The sequence below is a fragment of the Macrobrachium rosenbergii genome, chromosome 41 (genome assembly GCF_040412425.1).
Source record: "Macrobrachium rosenbergii isolate ZJJX-2024 chromosome 41, ASM4041242v1, whole genome shotgun sequence".
Lineage (NCBI taxonomy): Eukaryota > Metazoa > Arthropoda > Malacostraca > Decapoda > Palaemonidae > Macrobrachium > Macrobrachium rosenbergii.
The window spans coordinates 55,758,813-55,777,661 of record NC_089781.1 but is presented as its reverse complement, the minus strand read 5'-3'; the positions used below and the strand labels follow the sequence as shown (position 1 = coordinate 55,777,661).

Here is an 18,849-nt window from a genome sequence, read left to right as displayed (position 1 = left end):
TATTTTTTGTTGTATTTTACATGAAATTGCACACATTTTCATATATAAAACTTTATGTAACGGCTAATATAAGACGGTGTAAAAATTACGACAAAGTGACTAAAGAATTTCTGAGATTTTCAGCAGTTACCGCGCGCGGACATAAGGAAAAAGTTTTTTTCAAAAATTCACCATAAATCGAAATATTGTGCTAGAGACTTCTTGTTTGTTGCAAAATGAAGGTAAATGATTGAATGTTACTAGAATGTAAGAGTTTTAGCTTACAATTGCATTTTTCGACCATTTCGGTCGAGTAAAAAGTTGACCAAATGTTGAAATTTTGGCACTTATTGTGATTTATATGAAAATATGTCAAAATTGATAAAAGCTACAACCATGAGTTATTTTTTGTTATATTCTACTTGAAATTGCGCACATTTTCATAAATAAAACTTTATGTAACGGCTAATAGAAAACTGTGCAAAAATTACGACATAGTGACTAAAGAATTTCTGAGATTGTAAGAGCCTGACGCCGTCTCTTCCAAACACCTGTGTGTTCGTCGTCCATTGGAGTGACGAGACGTTTGGCATCTTCACAAACAGAAACATACACACAGTTTGATACAGAAGATTCATTGGAACATTATGAGTATATGATTAGAATGCTTGCATGGCAATGCAAGTAGTGGTGATTGTACATACATCAAAACAACAATGGTTAAGGAGAAACAGACGGAAATATTGTATGGTTGAAATCGCTTTCCTTTAGAGAAAGAAAACGAGATGCTCTTGTTGTCTTGTCCACTCCGATGGACAACAAACACACACGTGTTTGGAAGAGACAGCGTCAGGCTCTTACAAGATTTTCAGCAGAGTTAGTGCGGACATAAGGAAAAAGTTTTTTTCAAAAATTCACCATAAATCAAAATGTTGTGCTAGAGACTTCTCGTTTGTTGCAAAATGAAGGTAAATAATTGAATGTTACTAGAATGTAAGAGTTTTAGCTTACAATTGCATTTTTCTACCAGTTCGGTCGAGTCAAAGTTGACAAGGTTGAAATTTTGGCACTTATCGTGATTTATATGAAAATGTCAAAATTTATAAAGGCTACAACCATGAGTTATTTTTGTTGTATTTTACATGAAATTGCACACATTTTCATATATAAAAGTTTATGTAACGGCTAATAGAAAACAGTGCAAAAATTACGACAAAGTGACTAAAGAATTTCTGAGATTTTCAGCAGAGTTATTGTGTTTGACGTAAGGAAAAGGTTTTTAAAAATTCACCATAAATCGAAATATTTTGTGCTAGAGACTTCTCGTTTGTTGGAAAATGAAGGTAAATGATTGAATATTACTAGAATGTAAGAGTTTTAGCTTACAATTGAATTTTTCGACCATTTGTGTGGTCGAAGTCAAAGTTGACCGAAGGTTGAAATTTCAGCACTTATCGTGATTTATATGAAAATATGTCAAAATTGATAAAAGCTACAACCATGAGTTATTTTTTGTTGTATTCTACATGAAATTGCGCACATTTTCATATATAAAACTTTATGTAAAGGCTAATAGAAAACTGTGCAAAAATTACAACAAAGTGAGTAAAGAATTTCTGAGATTTTCAGCAGAGTTAGCTGATACTTTCTTTTGGGATAAGAAAGAAATTCGCGCATGCGCAGCTGGGTCACGCTTATAAACAAAACAACAGCATGAGCCATGAACTCCCAGCATCCCTGAAGGCACGTGATTTAAAATTTTTCGAAAATGAGGCCTATAAGTATTTTTCCGCGAATATCTAAAAAAGGTTTTGTAGTCGACGTATTTTACGTCCACTCGGCACCCGACAGACAACTTTTGTTGATGTAAAATATGTCCAGTCGGCGTTAAAGGGTTAATGGTGCTGTTAAGCAGATCATAGGCACTTTCTGCATTGTAAATGCCATTGATTTGGTTAACAGCTATTTTCGGTTACAGGTCTCAGCCGATAACTGGGGACTGCCTGTATTGCATTGCTGTACTAAACTACATCATTCTGATTCTCTGGATGCAAGTTAAAATCCTTCAAATTCTTGCATTTGGATATTTATAGTTTAAAAATATTGCAAAATAAAGTTTCCTGTATATACATATATTTATTAAAAACTTGTTATTAGTGCTTGCTATCATATGTTGTTTCAAGCATATGCAAGGTGGTTGGAATCAATAACCTGTATATACAGGATGAAACTGTACTGTCCTTCTTGATTTAATATGTACTTCCCTTCTTGATTTAGTATGCTAAAGCCTTATTTAGAATAAAATTTTAATACTCTAGAATAAGATTTTAGTGCTGTACTCTAAGTCATATTTAGAATAAATGATTGCTTATGGTTAATCGCATTAAAAATGGACTGTACTGTAAATTGTTGACATGAGTTCAATAATGGTGATATTAAAGTAAATTTGATATTTCTAAGTATAAATTTTGCAGTTGATGTGCCCTCCTATCAATGGAATTGATTGATATTTGTTGTTAGTTTTAGATTAGATTAAATTTATCCATTGCTAATATTTACCAAATTTGGACAAGATATTTTAAAGTACATACAGAATGTAAGATGCTGAAATTTTGGTTGTGTGATGTGAAATGGGACACTTAACTTAGATTGTTTGAAAATAGACTAAAAATTACCTTGTTTTTCATGCTCTTAACTTTCAAGCCACTTATGAGTGACATTATATTGGTTTTTGTCTTAGATGCTTTTTATATTTATACTAATTTATTTAAATAATTTATTTCAATTTTTTATTATTGCAGTTCAGCACTTTTCATATTTGCCTTTTCTTTTACTTGTGCAGGGTAAGGTTCATATTGAAGTTCGGCCATTAGTAGTTGGACAGATGAATGATGGATATCCACATCATATGGTTGAGATTAAGTAAGTTGGACTACTTTTAATATGTGAAAATTTATTCTTTTTCTCTAAAATGCCTAAGTATGTGTGGATTGCAATCAGGTATGCTTTGCCGTTACAATATTACCAGTTCTTCAAGGTGGGGAGGCTAAAAATATATCAGTGATAATTATGTATGGTGTTGATGATGTTCCCAGTAATTGGGTAACATATTGATAATCTAACTATAGTGAGTTTGAAGCAAACTCAAAACAAATTCCAGAAGGGCACTTTGTATAATTTGTAGTGTTGAATGTTACAAATGTAACAAAAGGTGCCCAGGAAGCATAAAAAACGGTGAAGACTTGATAAATTTAATGTTAAATAATCTGGTCTCACAACAACAAAGGTCATTGACACTAAAAATTTATTTGAGAACTCTTTCTGCAAACTGATAAATATTCTGGAGAGGAGGTAATTTCAGGGATTCTACCAGCAAGATTCGTACAGTCAGTGGGACCAGGCAATCGTTACTGGATGGCTGGGATTTAATGTTTGCAGTATCAGAAATCCTTGGGTCAAATGTATGTCTCCAATCCTCAGACTACTTTGGGGAATTTTTTGTCCCTTGGCATATTATTGTAGACCCACAGGAGAGAAGACTTGCTAATATCCAGCATTTCCCATTTGCTGCCAGCCAGACTGATGACATCCCTGTAGGGTAGTCAGGCCACCAGGGTAGGGTAGGGAGTGGACTCTTGGCAATCAGCTCTCCCTGGTTTCATTGGCTGTGGAGTGGCCCACATGAAAGGTATTTGGTGACATTTCAAGATTTGTAGGCGATGTTTCTTTTCCTTTATTAAATTGATAAAACCAATGACAATCCCTGTACCCTGGGGCCTATTGATGACCTTTTCATGCCCAGTTGATGACCCCTGGATGGCCAGGCTTCTTTAAACCCTGCCCCATCCAGTATCTGTACATTGGAACCGTATACCCCCTCTTACTATAGAATCCATAGGAGGGGTTAGTGTTTAAATAATATTGAAATTGTTCCCAGAGTTTATGTACTTGACAGTTATGATAAATATTTAAGTGCAGAAATTTGTTCTAATGAAGTAGACATCTTCCAAGGTACACAGAGAATCAGTAGTGTTGTTGGTTGAATCCCCTGAAGAAAATCAAAAGTGGAATGTAAGGTGCGTTTTAATTTCAGTCATTTTAAGGCTTGATCTACTTGCTTCAATTAATTGGTTGCACCATAGGGAAATTGTAGGAAGAATTTAAAGCTAAATGAGTAATAAAAGTAGAAAGAACGAAGAAGAAAATTGATGGTATACTTACTCCTAAACCATTTATTATTTTGATATTTGCTTCAACAAGGAGTGACCATTATTATTTTTTTTTATCTCAGTCATCGTATTCGATTGGGTGGTATTTATAGTGGGGTTCCGGGTTGCATCCTTCCTCCTTAGGAGTCCATCAGTTTTCTCACTATATGCGTGCTGTTTCTAATAGCACGCTCTGCAGCATGAGTCCTGGAGCTACTTTGGTATCTAGTATTTCCAGGTCCCTTTTCAGGATCTTGGGATTGTGCCTAGTGTTCCTGTGATTATGGGTAATCGATTTCCACTGCCATATCCCATATCCTGCTTATTTCTATTTTCAGGTCTTGATACTTAAAAATTTTTCTCCTTCTGTATTGTCTTATACTGTCCGTGCATTGGTTTACTGTCCCATTCCTCTGTTCTGTTTTTCATTCTCCTGTCTCTGTATATTTCTGAGTCTTCATCATTTTTATCAGTCCTTTCCATGCACTCCTTAGCCACTTGACTTCAATGGTTTTCAGGTATTGCCCCTGTGCCCTGCTCTCAATTTTGATGCAGTCCTCTATGCTTAGTAGACCTCTTATCCTTCCTTTCTTGTTATGTATAGTCTGTCTGTATTTGCTCTTGGGTGTAGTGGTTTGTGCATTATCATGTGTTTATTAGTTTTCTGATCTATGCTGAGGAGTTCAGCCTTCGTCCACTCCACTACTCCCGTGCTGTATCTGATTCCTGGTACTGCCCATGTGTTTATAGCTTTCATCATGTTTCTGGCATTGAGTTTTGACTTGAGTATTGACTTAAGTCTTTGCATATATTCTTTCCTAATCGTGTCCTTCATCTGTTGGTATTTTATATCCTCTCTTTCTATTATTCCCAGGTATTTGTATCATGTCACTTCTATGTGTTTTATGCTGTTCCCATCGGGTAGCTTTATCCCTTCAGTCCTTGTCACTTTGCCTTTTTCTGTGTTGACCAAGGTGCATTTTTCTATTCCAAACTCCCTCCTGATGTCCCCAAATGCAACCCTTACAGTTTGGATTAGGGTATCTATTTCCTTGATGCTCTTACCATACAGCTTGATGTCATCCATGAACATCAAATGTTTAATTCTGTTGCCTCCTTTCTTGAATTGGTACCCAGCATCCATCTTTTGCAGTAATTTTGTCATGGGAATCATGGCTACTACGAAGAGAAGTGGGGACAGTGAGTTGCCTTGAAAGATTCCTCTCCTGATGTTAGCCTCTGCTAGTCTTATTCCAGAGTTTGTAAGTACAATACTGTATTCCAGTTGCGCATTGTATCTTTTAGGAAGTTGATGGTGTTTTCCTCTGCCCCATATATTTTCAGGTATTCTATTAGTCACGGGTGCGGTATCATGTCGAGGGCTTTCTTGTAGTCAATCCATGCCATGCTTAGGTTGGTTCTTCTTCTCTTACTATTCATCATTACTGTTTTGTCTCTCAGGAGCTGGTCTTTTGTGCCCCTAAGTTTCCTTCTGTAGTCTTTCTGTTTGTGGGGGATAGTATTATTACTATTATTATTACTATTTTATTATTTTATTATTATTATTATTATTATTATTATTCAGAAGATGAACCTTATTCTTATGGAACAATCCCATAGGGGCCATTGACTTGAAATCAAGCTTCTAAAGAATATGGTGTTCATTAGGAAGAAGTAAGAGTAGGTAAAGGGAAATGCAGAAAGAAGAAATCTCACTTACTGAAAAAGCAAAAATAAATTAGTAAATAGATAAAAAAGGGATTTTGACAAAGGAAAAATCTATTTCTGAGGGAGGACCTGTGTCAGCCGGTGAAATGTCCCTTGAGCACACATTTCTAGGTATAAATATTGCTAAATATACCAGAGAAAGAAAGTCAACGGGAATGCTGAGGTTACTACCCTCAGAGCGATCACCTATTATGTAACAGGTGTCGGTATAGAGTAGGGTGAGTGAATATGTCCACTACCACAGGACCTAACTCTGTAAAATGTCCCTATGTCATAACCCCCGGTACGAGAAGAGCCGTTCCAACGGCAACTCACTCGGCCTGTACCTGACGACCTGAGCGCCACCTACCCTCATTCCAGGTTAGCACCCACACAACTAGCTTGGTATGCCTACTAGGGGAAATTGAATAACCTGGGAGGGTCACCGGGTGACACAGGTCCTCCTCAGAAATAGATTTTTCCTTTGTCAAAATCCCTTTTCTGAGCTTGGACCTGTGTCAGCCAGTGAAATTGTATCAGAGAATCATACCAAGCAAGGTGAAAGATTATAAGTGACAAATAAAAGGTAGAGATAAATAAAGGCACCTTTACTTAAGCCTAATTTAATTATCTCAGCAGCAGAGAAATATAAGTTAAACATTAAACTTAAGACTAAGAATCTTTGTGGACAAAACAAGGTTCTGAACAGATAGTATCAAAACTTAAGGTAACCATAAAACATAGACAATTAACAGTACTTAAACTTAAGACTAACACAGAGAAAATTTACAAATCCACTTAAACCTAACACCGCAAAAACAGGTACAATTATATATACATAAACTAGGGCCAGGATGTGAAGCATGCGTGGCCCAGGAGAAGATGGCAGGGGAAAGCAAATGAGGCAGGCAGGCGGGAGGGGAATGGGGAAAGACTAACTAGGAGGGAAGGATAATACTCCCTGCAGCCACTGTAGGGAACTTCAGAGCTTCCAGTGATTTAAGATAGTGGCATTTAAACACTGATGGAGATTTCAACCCGTATACTTTTTAGGTCATCAAAATTCATATTGTAGAAATAGTTTGTGGAGGTTGCCACTGCCGGATATCATGTACCTTCGGTACTGAATCTGGGCTAGCTTGTTTAATGAAATATAAAATCTGTTGTCTGATAGCTTTTAAGGAAAGTGTCCCACCTTTTCCCTGATAAAAGAGGACCAGATAAAACTTGAGAAGTTCTCCTTAAGTAAGCCCTCAGTGTAGTGACTGGGCACAAGGATGGATCCTGTGGAAGAGGAACAACCTTCCAAGGAGACCACCTATCCTGAGGGTCTTCATTCTTTGCTAGGAAACTTTGGTCTGGGGAAAGAAGAACTTCTCCTGACGGGAGGAAATCTACATGATTAACACCTCTAGAGAGAGCGGACAGTTCCAATATCCTAGCACCTGAAGCTAAGCTAATTAGGAACAACGTCTTCCTTAACAGACTCAAATATGAACAGTTATCATTATCAGTTTCTGATGCTAGTTTCAAAACATCGTTAAGAAACCAAGAAACCGTGTGAGGACGGGTTGCTGGTCTCAGACGAGCACATGCCTTTGGGATTGATGAAAAGTATGAGTCTGTTAGGTCAATGTTGAAGCCATGCCAAAACACTTTCTTCAAGGCTGACTTAGCTGTGGTAATTGTAGCTGCAGCTAGACCTTTTTCAAACAATGACCTAAAGAAAGAGATTGTCAAATTCGCGGTCATAACCCGAGCTTCAGAATGTTTAAGGAAAGATGCCAGTTTTTAACTGCTGAATCATACTGCCTGAGTAGATTCTCTTTTATCTGATTCCAAGAACAGAGTGTTAACTGGGTCTGTATCCGCATCCTCTGAGCGGCCAATTTCATAAAGTCCACAAAGCCAGGGCATTCAGAATTCTTGAGGAAGCTGACAGAGTCCGCGTTTGTACTACTTGTGTCAGTTTGGGTCTGGGTAACAGATGACACTTGAATTTCAGCTCCAGCAGAAGAGGGTACCAGCTGCTCTTGGCCAATTGGGAGCTACCAGAGCCACCTGCCCTTGAAAGACCTGAGTTTGTGCAGCACTTTCAGCAGCAGGTTTACCGGAGGGAACAGGTAGATCCTCTGCCACTTGTTCCAGTCTAATGTCATTGCATCTGTGGCATGAGCTTGAGGGTCCAGGTTGGGGCCACATAACAAGGAAGTTTGTGGTTGTTCTCCGTGGCAAACAAGTCTACCTGGAGACCTGGAACCTGGAAGGCAAATCCAATCGAACGAGGCTCTGTCCAGAGACCACCCAACTCCAGCGGAGTTGACCTGACAGAGAGTCCAATGACATTCCGGACCCCTGCAAGATGAGTGGCTGATAGGTGCCACTTGTGCTTTTTCCGCCAGAGAGAAGATGGCTATCAACACTTGATTGATACGACTCGACTTGGAGCCTCCCCTGTTTATACAGTGTACCACCACTGCACTGTCCAAAACCAGCCTGATATGGATCTGTTTGGAAGGGCTAAGCCTTTTCAGAGTCAGAAACACTGCCATTGCTTCCAGGATGTTGATATGGAACTGGCGGAACATTGTGGACCATGTTCCTTGTGCTTTTTGTCTTGAGAATATCCTCCCAGCCGCTTAATGAAGCGTCTGTGTGAATTACTAGTGATGGAGGAGGAAATTGAAGGCACCGATTTTGACAGACCCTTGACTGTTGACCACGGCCGGAGTCTTTTCTCAAAACTGGAGGACCAGAGACACCTTGTCCCTGAGTTTGATATTGGCTGCCTCCGCCACACTCTGTTTATGTCTTTCAGTTTTGCCTTCAGCAGCAGATCTGTGACAGATGCGAACTGAAGAGAGCCCAGGATCCTCTCCTGAGTCCTGCAAGAAGCTTTCCTGCACTTGAGGAACTGCCTGGTAGCCTTGGCTATCTCTCTCCTTTTGGCTGGCGGAAGAGACAGTCTGTGTGAGTCTAGGTCCCACTGGATACCTAGCCACTGATACCGAGCCTCTGGAGTTAGACGGGATTTTTCCTGTTTATCTGAAAGCCTAGGGACTCCAGAAACTCGATCACTATGGCTGTAGCTCTCCGGCATTCCCGACGGTGGATGCCCAGATTATCCAGTCGTCTGGGTATGCGGCTAGCATGATCCCCGGGACCGTAACTGCTGTACTACTGTCTCTGCCAGTTTGGTGAATATTCGGGCACTATGTTGAGCCCGAATGGCATGACTCTGAATGCATAAGCTTGCCTTCCCAGCCTGAATCCTAGGTAAGGAGAGAAGTTTCTCGCAATGGGACGTGATAGTATGCGTCTGAAAGATCTATAGACGTGGTGACGGCTCCACGAGGAAGTAGAGTCCGTACCTGAGAGATTGTAAGCATGCGAAATTTGTCGCGATTGTATGTAAAGCTTGAGACGAGACAGATCCAAGATTACTCTTTGTTGAGCGGAGCCTTTTTGGGGACGTTGAACAGTCTGCCTTGGAATTTCAGGTGCCTCACTTTCTTTATGGCCCGTTTTTGAGTAGTTCCTTGAAGTCCAGCAGGGCTTCAGAAGGGGGTTGATGGAACCTGACCGGAGGTGGTGGGTCCTTGACCCAACTCCAACCCAGTCCCTTGGAGACTATACTGTGGGCCCACGGGCTGAAGGTCCACTGATTCCAAAACAGGTAAAGCCTCCGCCTACCTGAACCTTCTCATTGGGAAGGGAAGGTTTACTTCTTCTGCCCGGCCACCTCTCCCCGGGAGAGGGACGCAATGTAGCCCTGCCTCTGAAGGCAGCCCTTGCTCGGCTTCCACTTGCATTTTTATTGAAGCCATGAAAGGAACCATGGCTTTCATAGGATGGATTTATGCGCTGGAGACGTCACAAAGGTGGGGGAGGCAAGGGAATGCTGTGCGGCTGCACCAGCACAAACTGTTGGGGTTGGGCCTTTGAGGTGGAAGGCTGACCAACCGGTGAGACTGGTACAGCCTGAACTACGGTTGGGGTTTGTGGCCTCCTAAACTACCTTTTCCCGACATGCCATGGGAACCGGAGGACTCTGAGATTCTACGTTTGTGGAATACCCCACCGGGAGCGGAGGCTCTGGTTGGCCCTGGTTGCTTCCGCCAGGACATTGTTCACCTCGTCCTCGGGAATAAATTAGCCCCCAAATCGAGCTTTTCATCAGTTTATTAGGCTCGTGCCTAATAGTGGCGTCCACAAAAAATATGTTTGCGACAGTTCGTCCCTTGCCACTGTAAAATCAAACAGGTCTGCTTGGAATCCCGCCAGCAGAGATTTAGTTAAGACCTGGAAAAAGGGTTCATCTGCATACAGCACAGATGTCGCCTCTGCCATGCACAAGGAGTTCATTGCACGGCTCAGCCGACACCCAGTGTCGAACTCCGGCTTCAGGAGGGCCTCCGAATTTTGGGAAGCTGCTCACTGAAGAGAGTGGACGCACAGTCTGGGTCCAGCTTGCCCGCCGTGCAAAGGTGGACAGAACCGTTCCAGAATTCGGAGTCACCGGGAGGACCAAGAGGTGGGATCGGTCTCCCGAGCTGCGGCATCGATTTACCCTCCATGCATGCCTGAACAGTTGCCTGAGCCACTTTCGACATGCAAGGAGTTGCTATCCTATCCCCCAAAGAAAACATCGTAAAATTTTCTTTGAAGGGAGTCAGCTTTGTGTTTTCTGCTTCCCACTCCGCAAGGGTGCGAAGCAGAGCCAATTGAGCCTGATCCCTAGGAAAGATGACTGTCTCCTTAGGGACCTTATCTGTTCTCACCCAAGCTTCCTCTGTCAATCTAGCGAAGCCTGGGTAGGGGGGAAGCAGACCTGGAGGAAAGAACTCCAACTCCTGAAGTCTGCACGTCCCTAGGCCCTCAATGGTTAAAGTATCCTCATGCTGGGGAGCATGAAGAGCCAAGCGCCAAGGGTTCCCCTTATCGAAAGGAGGAAGGGCGGAGGCGTCTGGAATGGTGAAGGACGGAGCTGACTTGCCGGAGCTCACGAGCCCGGAGATCTTGGTCTCCTGGCTCAGCAGCTTTTCCAATACCGTCTTCCACCTCTCGTCCATCTGCTTGTTGATCGTATCAAGCAGCATGCTTGCCAATTCTTGGAAATTGGAAGCAGGTTGACGAGGGGCTGGCTTTGGCTGCCCTTGCTCTCGGCCCTTTACAGAGGGAGTGTCACTAGCAACGGAAGCCGCCGGGCTAGAAGCCCGTGACTTCCCGGGGAAAGGGAGTTGTTTTGCGGGAGGAAGAGGACTTATATCCCTTACCTTTCAGTGACTTTTTACCTTGGGGATGGTCGATGTCGACCTATCCCCAAGGTAGAGGACTCTGGAAACCCTGGAAAGAAGATACAGAGGATGAAGGGGAATTAAAGGGAGTCCGCTCCCCTGCCTCACTTACCCCCTACCTACCTCCTGGTCCGGTTCACATTCATGGGCTCCAGGTCCAAGTTAATGGCCACCACTTCTGCTGACACTTCCGCTGCTATGACATCCTGGGAGGGCTGCGTTGCTTCCCGGATATGTTCGATCAAAGGGGCTGCCACTTCTGGGACAGCCGCAGCGAACCGGGCGCCGGGGAAGAGGAGGTTACAGATGGCCTCCGACAGAACATATGGCCTCCCCGACGGGACGTTCCTCCCAAAGCCAGCCACCCAACTCCTAAGGGTGGCCAAGGAAGCGTTGCGAGAAGCTTGATTGGCCTGAAAATAACAAGGACTAAGTAACTGCACACCAAGGACTTAAAATATATAATATAAACTATCAAATAAGTCAAGGAACCAGGTAAACTAAAGGCCGTAACTTTAGGCTTACCGACTCGTCCTGGAACTGTTCAAACAAGGCGTAGCACGCTTCACATCCATCCGGGTGCCAAACAATCAAGTCTCCCACCCTGACTGCGCAGCCGGAGTGGGAGCGGCTGACAACATGGCCGCAGGGCTGGTGCAGCACTGCGGTGCACCCGGACTCCTGGCAGCGTACCATCTGTATGGATAAACTGTATATGAGTATGCTTAACTGAAGGCATGCCGGAGTAAATCCGGCAGAGATAGGTGCCTTATGCTCGAGCAGATAACAGGTCATGCAATTAGCAGATTAGTCCTACCGGAGTAGTCCGGTGAAGCAAACAAATATTATTCATGGCAAATAAGTTAAGGAACGCCGGAGTTAAACCGACGGAAATAATATCTACCTTAACTTAAAATCATGCAACATGACAGAGTAAGTTAAGTGACGCTGGATATAATCCGACGTGAATGATATATATATCTTAACCTAAAGTCATGCACACTTAGAATTAAATATAATTGCCATAGGTGCCGGAGACCGGCAGAAAATTCGCTGGTTAAATACATGGAATAGCAGTTTTTTAAAATGCTGGACATGTCATTCCAGTACTGAGACCCCGGAAACCCCGCTACCCCTGCCACTGGTTACTATGTAGGGGCGGAGTGGTTCACTATTAGAGCAGTTCTCGTATGTCCATAGGAGAACAAAGTGAGTAAAGCCAACCTACTAAAACCAAAGACCACCGGAGTGGAAAAGGCTAGCGGCAACGGGGGTACCGACGGAGTCAGCTAGGGTTGTGTAGGCCCTGAAAGTGTCTGGAGTTCCGCGAACCAATGAGGAAGCGAACAAGCGAAACACTAGCGAGGTGTGTGATGTTAAACGGATACCAGGAGGGTGGATAACCTCCGATTGGAGACCTGTCTAGGCCCCGAGAGTGACGGCCCCGAGAGGACGATGCTCCACACATGGGGAGGGATAACACATCACCTGCTATACAGGGGAAAGGTGGGGGAGTAATGACATGGCTGTGTCACGATACTAAGGTCGACTGAGTGGGGGAAACCACCAGACACTGGCCTCAACCCCCTTACTAAGTGTTGAGATGTACCGAGCCTCCCCCCAAAGGGGGAAGAAGACGCTTGCCAGAAGTTACGAAAAGAGGTTAGGCTAAGCACATTGGATTACTGCAACCAAACTCCCATCTTTTCCCTGAAGACGAAGCCTATAAAGGGAAAAAGAGGGAGAGAGTGGAGGAAGGGGAGGTAGGGGGGAACTGTGAAGGGGAGAGAATTTTTGTTCAGAAGGCCAACCGAAGACCGACATGTAGGGCACAGGGCTATGCATTGCGAATCACTTTTCTCCCTTCATTAGAGGGGGAGAAGGATTAACAGAGAATCCAAGCATACCCAAAACATATGGAACAGCGGATGGAACAACGAACGTGGCACTCCCTTCACCGGCCCACAACCCCTTCCACGACTCAAGCTACAAAGTCGGGAGAGAAGGGAGCAGAGTCAATGAGCAGAGCTAACCTACGTAGCCTAACCCACCGATTAAGGCGAGAGGTCAGGCTAGTACCACAAAACACAAAAAATATACTGCTAAAAATTTAACCAACAACAATACATCAATACATAAACAAGTCAAAATTATAAAATAATAAACACTTGTGCTAGGGGTATGTTCTGCGAGCATGCGAACAGGAAGTGGGCAACCAAAATGGCCGCTCTGACGCCAAGCTAAGGTAATATTAATCCATAAATATCCATGTCATCCATTGTATCACAATTCAGAAAAACCGACTGTAAGACAGCACCAGCCTGGGGAACAAAATCTACTCGAGGGAAAGCCAAAAAATTCTTTATGAAGGGGTTAAAAGCATAAAACCGTGGGAGGGCGCTCCCTAAAGAATTGATACTAACACCAGTATTAATACCAGCACACTGGCCAGCTCAATGTAGATAAAATTCCCCCAAAATGAACTTCCTGAAGGGGTAACGTCAATTGTAAGACAAAACATCAATGTAAATGACCCAGCGAAACCTCTACTGAACTGGTATGTAGAGGCGTACCGCTAGGTCATCATGGCGGGGCCAGGCGAACACAGAGGAACGCCCGGTATTTGACCCAATAATTATTAAATTAAGGGCCAAATACAGCCTCGATACAACTAAAACCCGCTAGGGGAGGAGTACTTAACTTAGTGGCGGTGATTTCAGTGACAGAAGACATGATATTCCAAATTAACCGAGAAAAAACACAGAGCACAAGCAAGGCGTGTTACCAGAAACAAGTGCTAAAAAGGAATGAGGGTAGGTGGTGCTCAGGTCGTCAGGTACAGGCCGGGTGAGTTGCCGTTGGAATGGCTCTTCTCGTACCGGGGGTTATGACATAGGGACATTTTACAGAGTTAGGTCCTGTGGTAGTGGACATATTCACTCACCCTACTCTATACCGACACCTGTTACATAATAGGTGATCGCTCTGAGGGTAGTAACCTCAGCATTCCCGTTGGCTTTCTTTCTCTGGTATATTTAGCAATATTTATACCTAGAAATTTGTGCTCAAGGGACATTTCACCGGCTGACACAGGTCCGAAGCTCAGAAATGTATTAAAATGGAAGGAGAGGAGTATTAGAGCAGTGATGCATTGTATCTTCACTCGAACTTTTGCAGTTCCAGTTGCACAACATCCTCAGGGAGACTGTTCCACAGTCTAACGGTGTGAGGAATAAAGGACCACTGGAAACCGAGAAAATCTACAGCAAGGCACATTTGCTGCACATTGGTGCTGCTGTTCAGCAAATCTGGTAGCTCTCGGCAGGAAAAGGGGATCAGTGATCAATTGAGAATGTGAAAGATCTCTGTTAAAATACAACTCACTGTGAAAGATCTCTGTTAAAATACAACTCACTGTGAAAGTTCTCTGTTAAAATACAATTTATGAACAATTGACAAACGAGACCACCCATCGATGGTCCAAGTCAAAACTGCTATGAATAATTGACAGACAAGAGACCATCTGTCGATGGTCCAAGTCAAAACTGCTAATATTAGGAAACAGAAACTTACCACCACGAGCCACTCTATATAAAAGAGACAAATCTCTGGCAGAACGAGACAACCATACTGGAGAACAGTATTCCAGTAAAGGAAGGACACATGACTCAAAACAGGTTGCAGTGATTTTATCATTGTTATAAATATATGAGGCCTTTCATACAAAACCTAAATTTTGTGCTGCATTTGCTGACTTTTTCATTAGATGTTTTTATATAAGTAACTTACCAAGCAGTTACATTGCTTTTAGTTTCTATTATCGGCAGCTTAAAATTTTGAAATTTGCGGGTCGAGCTAGTTTGTTTTGGGTTTTGATGATGTGCCCCGCCCACTTTCAGGGAAAGAGAGGAACAACTAGCAAAAGAGCTTCAGTTTGTTTCTGCCAGCTGATGGCTGTACACCAGTTGTTAGCAGCAGCTGATTCTATTTTGGATTTCATCTTTCCTGTTGTTATTTCATCATTTGGTGAAGTATTCTTTATTGGTAGCTTTTTTGGCTTATTTAGATAGTGTTAGATCCTTAGTTGTGACTTTAACTGATTTGACTATTTCTGATTTTGACTTAACTTCCTTGGTTTTTCCATTTTGTTTTACTCTAGTTCGTCTAGCTTTCCCTTGGTTTTTTCATTATGTCTGACTCTAGTTCGTCTAGCTTCTGGTATTGCAGCAAAGGCTGCAATATTCGTTTGACCAAAGAAACCTATGACTCTCATACGATCTGCACAGGCTGTAGGGGACAAGTATGTTCTGAAGAGTTAACTTGTAGTGAATGTATTGATTGGGATTTAAAGAGGTGGAAGACTTTGAAATCACATTTGAGCAAACTGGCTACGGACAAGAAAATAAAAGCTACTGCTAGACAGACCAGTAAATCTTCAGCTAGCCAGGAATCTCATAAATCTACTATTGATAATGTTGATGTTGATATTAACGTTCCTGTGATGATGATCCCTTCCTGTGAAACCCTCTCCTTTACCTGGCTCTCACTCCAACCAAATGACCAGCCTCGAGTTTAAGATTGATAAAGGTTCCTGATTGCGAATCCATTGCTAAGTTAGCTTTATCCTTCAAAGTTCTTATTGGATGATAAGAGTGTTTCGGAGCACCCTGTAGTGCCCAGTACTAGTGTTATGTCGGCGGAGTGCACAGTAGCGCCCAGTGCAAGTGAAGTGGTGGGGGGGGGAAGTGGCTGCCCAACCCATCAATTCTCCTAGTCAAAGGTCAGTGGCTTACTCCCCTAAACCTGGGAGAAGTCAAACTGGTAGCCTAAGGGAGGTCGGTGGAGTCTGCTCTTGGGTAGTTGCCCCTCGGTTGAACCTGTTGCCAAATCGCAGGTTGTAGCCAAACGCCACTGGAAAGGCATTTTGTTGGACGCGCATCATCTTTCCTTGAGTTCGGAGGATTCCTCTCCAAAGCAGCAGTTGCACTTTGTAGTCGAGTCACATCCACTGAAAAGATGTGCTAGTGGTATTTCATGTTCTCCTCCAGTGCCTTGCAAGAAGTTTAAGGATCCCTTGGATAGTCCTCAGCCTTCGTGTAGTGGTTGGAACAGCCCCAAGCAGTTTTCTTTGGTTCTTCCTGTTGCAGAGAGTCAAGAAGTGTCTTCTAACTGCTCCTTGTCTTGTAAATGCTCTGATTCTTGCAGAGTATCTTCTTCTGATTGTCTTCCGGCACCAGAACCTGCTTTGGCTCCTGAGCGCCCAGTAGTGACAAAGACGCCTGTTGTCTTCGATCGCCAGACTTCTCCCGAGAGCCCGGTAGTGCTGGAGCGCCTATTGGCACCCGAACTCTCGTCAGTTCCCAAGCGCCCTTCTTCTTGTAAGCACCATAGAGCGTCCATGTTTGTCTGACCACTCTGTGTCTCCTGAGGTTCCTGTTGTTTCAAAGTGCCCATTGGCGCCTGAGCGCCCAAGGATGGCTGGCCGCCCTACTTCCACAGTCAATGCTTCTCATTTTCATGCTCCTGTCACAGCTCCTGCAGTTGTTTGTGTTTCATCCGCTCCTCAGTCTAGTCTGTTTCAGCTTTCGACTAGTGTCCAGTCAGCTTCTTCTGTGGACCCTATCCAGAGTAAGCTGGACAATATTTTAAACTTGCTTACTAAGGTTCCTTCAACTCCCCAGTCCACGGATCCAGTCTTGTCACCTGTTTCTTCTGAAGACAAAGAGGTGGTTCTCATTCAGGACGCTCTCCCCTCAACTTACGTGGTTCTGCTGAAGTACCTGTTAGCTACTTTCCCAAATTTCTTCTCACCTACTGCTCCTTCCTCGCCTGCCTCTGCTTTTCTGATGGAGGCATGGTCGTTGGACTCTTCTGAGTTGCCGAGGTTAGTGCTTTCTTTCTCAGCAAAGAAAGCCTTGAGCGATATTGATAGTTGGCTGTAGGAGAAGAGGGAACAAGGTTGTGTTGTCCTTAGTTTTCCTCCTGCAAGGTTAACTAAGAGGAGACACCTTTCTTATGCCACAGGGGAAGCTCCTTCCCTGGGAGTGTCTGCCTCCTCCCAGGGGGACTTCTCTGGCTTAATTGATTCTTCCCGAAGATCGGTCTTTGCTTCGGCAAAGAGCATGTTTTCCTCAATGGGACTTTCACACCTCTTAAGAATCTTTTTAAGGTGTTTGAAATTTTTAGCTTTATGGACTGGGCTGTGGGCACTCTGGCCCATAAGATTAAGGAGTGGACGACTGTTCCTAAAGATAATGCCTCTGACTGGTTAGGGGTACTTTCCTGTGTAGATAAAGGGATCAGGGATGGTTCCCAGGAGTTGGCTTCCCATTGTACTATGGGAATTCCTAAAAAGAGGGAGTTGTGGTGTTCGTACATCCCTAAGGGAGTTACACCCTCTCAGAAGTCTGCTCTTCTATTTTTCCCTCTGGACCATCTGCATTTGATATGCAGGATCTTCTGACACTGCCTTCTCAGCGCCCTAAGGAGTTGTCTTCTCTTCCCTCCAGGACTGTTTCCCCTTTGCAGTTTCGTCCCTTTCGGGTAACAGGCAGAGAGCATATTCCAGGCCTAGATCTGGAACCAGATTCACATCGAAATCCATTAAGAAGTTGTCTTCCTGTACATCCTCTTGCAAGTGAAAATATTCCCCTCCGAACACCAGTAGGAGCCAGACTCCTTCTCTTCTGGGAGAGATGGAGAGAGAAAGGGGCCAAACCCTGGATAGTAAATGTCCTCAAGGAAGGATACTCCATTCTCTTCCGAGAAGAGCCTCCCATAGTCAGATCGCCAGTAACTTGACGGCGTACTCTGAAGGCTCTGCGAGGTTTTCAGCCCTCTTGGAGGAAGTTTCGTCCCTCCTCAAGAAGGGGGCGATAGAGTTAGTAGAAAATGTGAATTCTCCTGGGTTCTACAATGGTTTTTTTGTGGTACCCAAGGCATCGGGGGATATGGCCCCCATCCTAGATGTCAGTGCCTTGAACGTCTTCATGCAGAAGATGAAACTCAAGATGGAGACAAACTATACCGTCCTGTCATCCATTCATCATGGAGAATGGATGACGTCAATAGATACGCAGGATGCATATTTCCATATTCCAATTCACCAGGATTTGAAGTTTCTAAGGTTTGTCTACAGGAACAAAGCCTATCAGTATCACGCTCTATGTTTCGGGCTCTCTGTTGCACCACAAGTTTTCGCCAGAGTTCTCTCTCCTCTGGCCAAATGGCTCCATTTGGTGGGTATCAGAATCTCCCTATATCTCGATGATTGGCTCCTTCGGGCCCAATCAAGGGAGAAGTGTTCAGAGGATCTTCAGAAAACCCTCCCGTTAGCCCAGTATCTCGGGTTGATCATCAACTTCAGAAGTCCCAGCTGATTCCAGATCAACAGATTCTTTATTTGGGGATGTTGATCAACTCTCGGACATTTTGGGCTTCTCCATCCCCGAAAAGAGTGGAGTCATGTCTGAAGACAGTAAACATGTTTCTCAGCCTCGATCACTGTTCAGCCAACAAATGTGTGAGTCTTCTGGGAATGTTGTCTTTGGAGCAATTCATTCGCCTAGGCAGGCTTCACATGAGACCACTGCAATTTTACCTAAGAATCAGCTGGGACAGGAAGGTTTATCCAGACACCTTCAGTTTCCGTATTTCAA

The 18,849-nt window shown here is 43.5% G+C and overlaps 1 protein-coding gene across 6 annotated transcripts in view; it reads left to right on the top strand.

Moving 5' to 3' along the window:
• Positions 1-18,849, top strand: part of RasGAP1 (Ras GTPase activating protein 1) — a 933,257-nt gene that overhangs the window by 238,867 nt on the left and 675,541 nt on the right. For all 6 annotated transcript variants that reach the window (XM_067084371.1, XM_067084369.1, XM_067084372.1 and 3 more), the window contains one exon: positions 2,822-2,901. In XM_067084371.1, the coding sequence (XP_066940472.1) occupies positions 2,822-2,901 (80 nt within the window). The remainder of the gene's footprint in view (positions 1-2,821; positions 2,902-18,849) is intronic.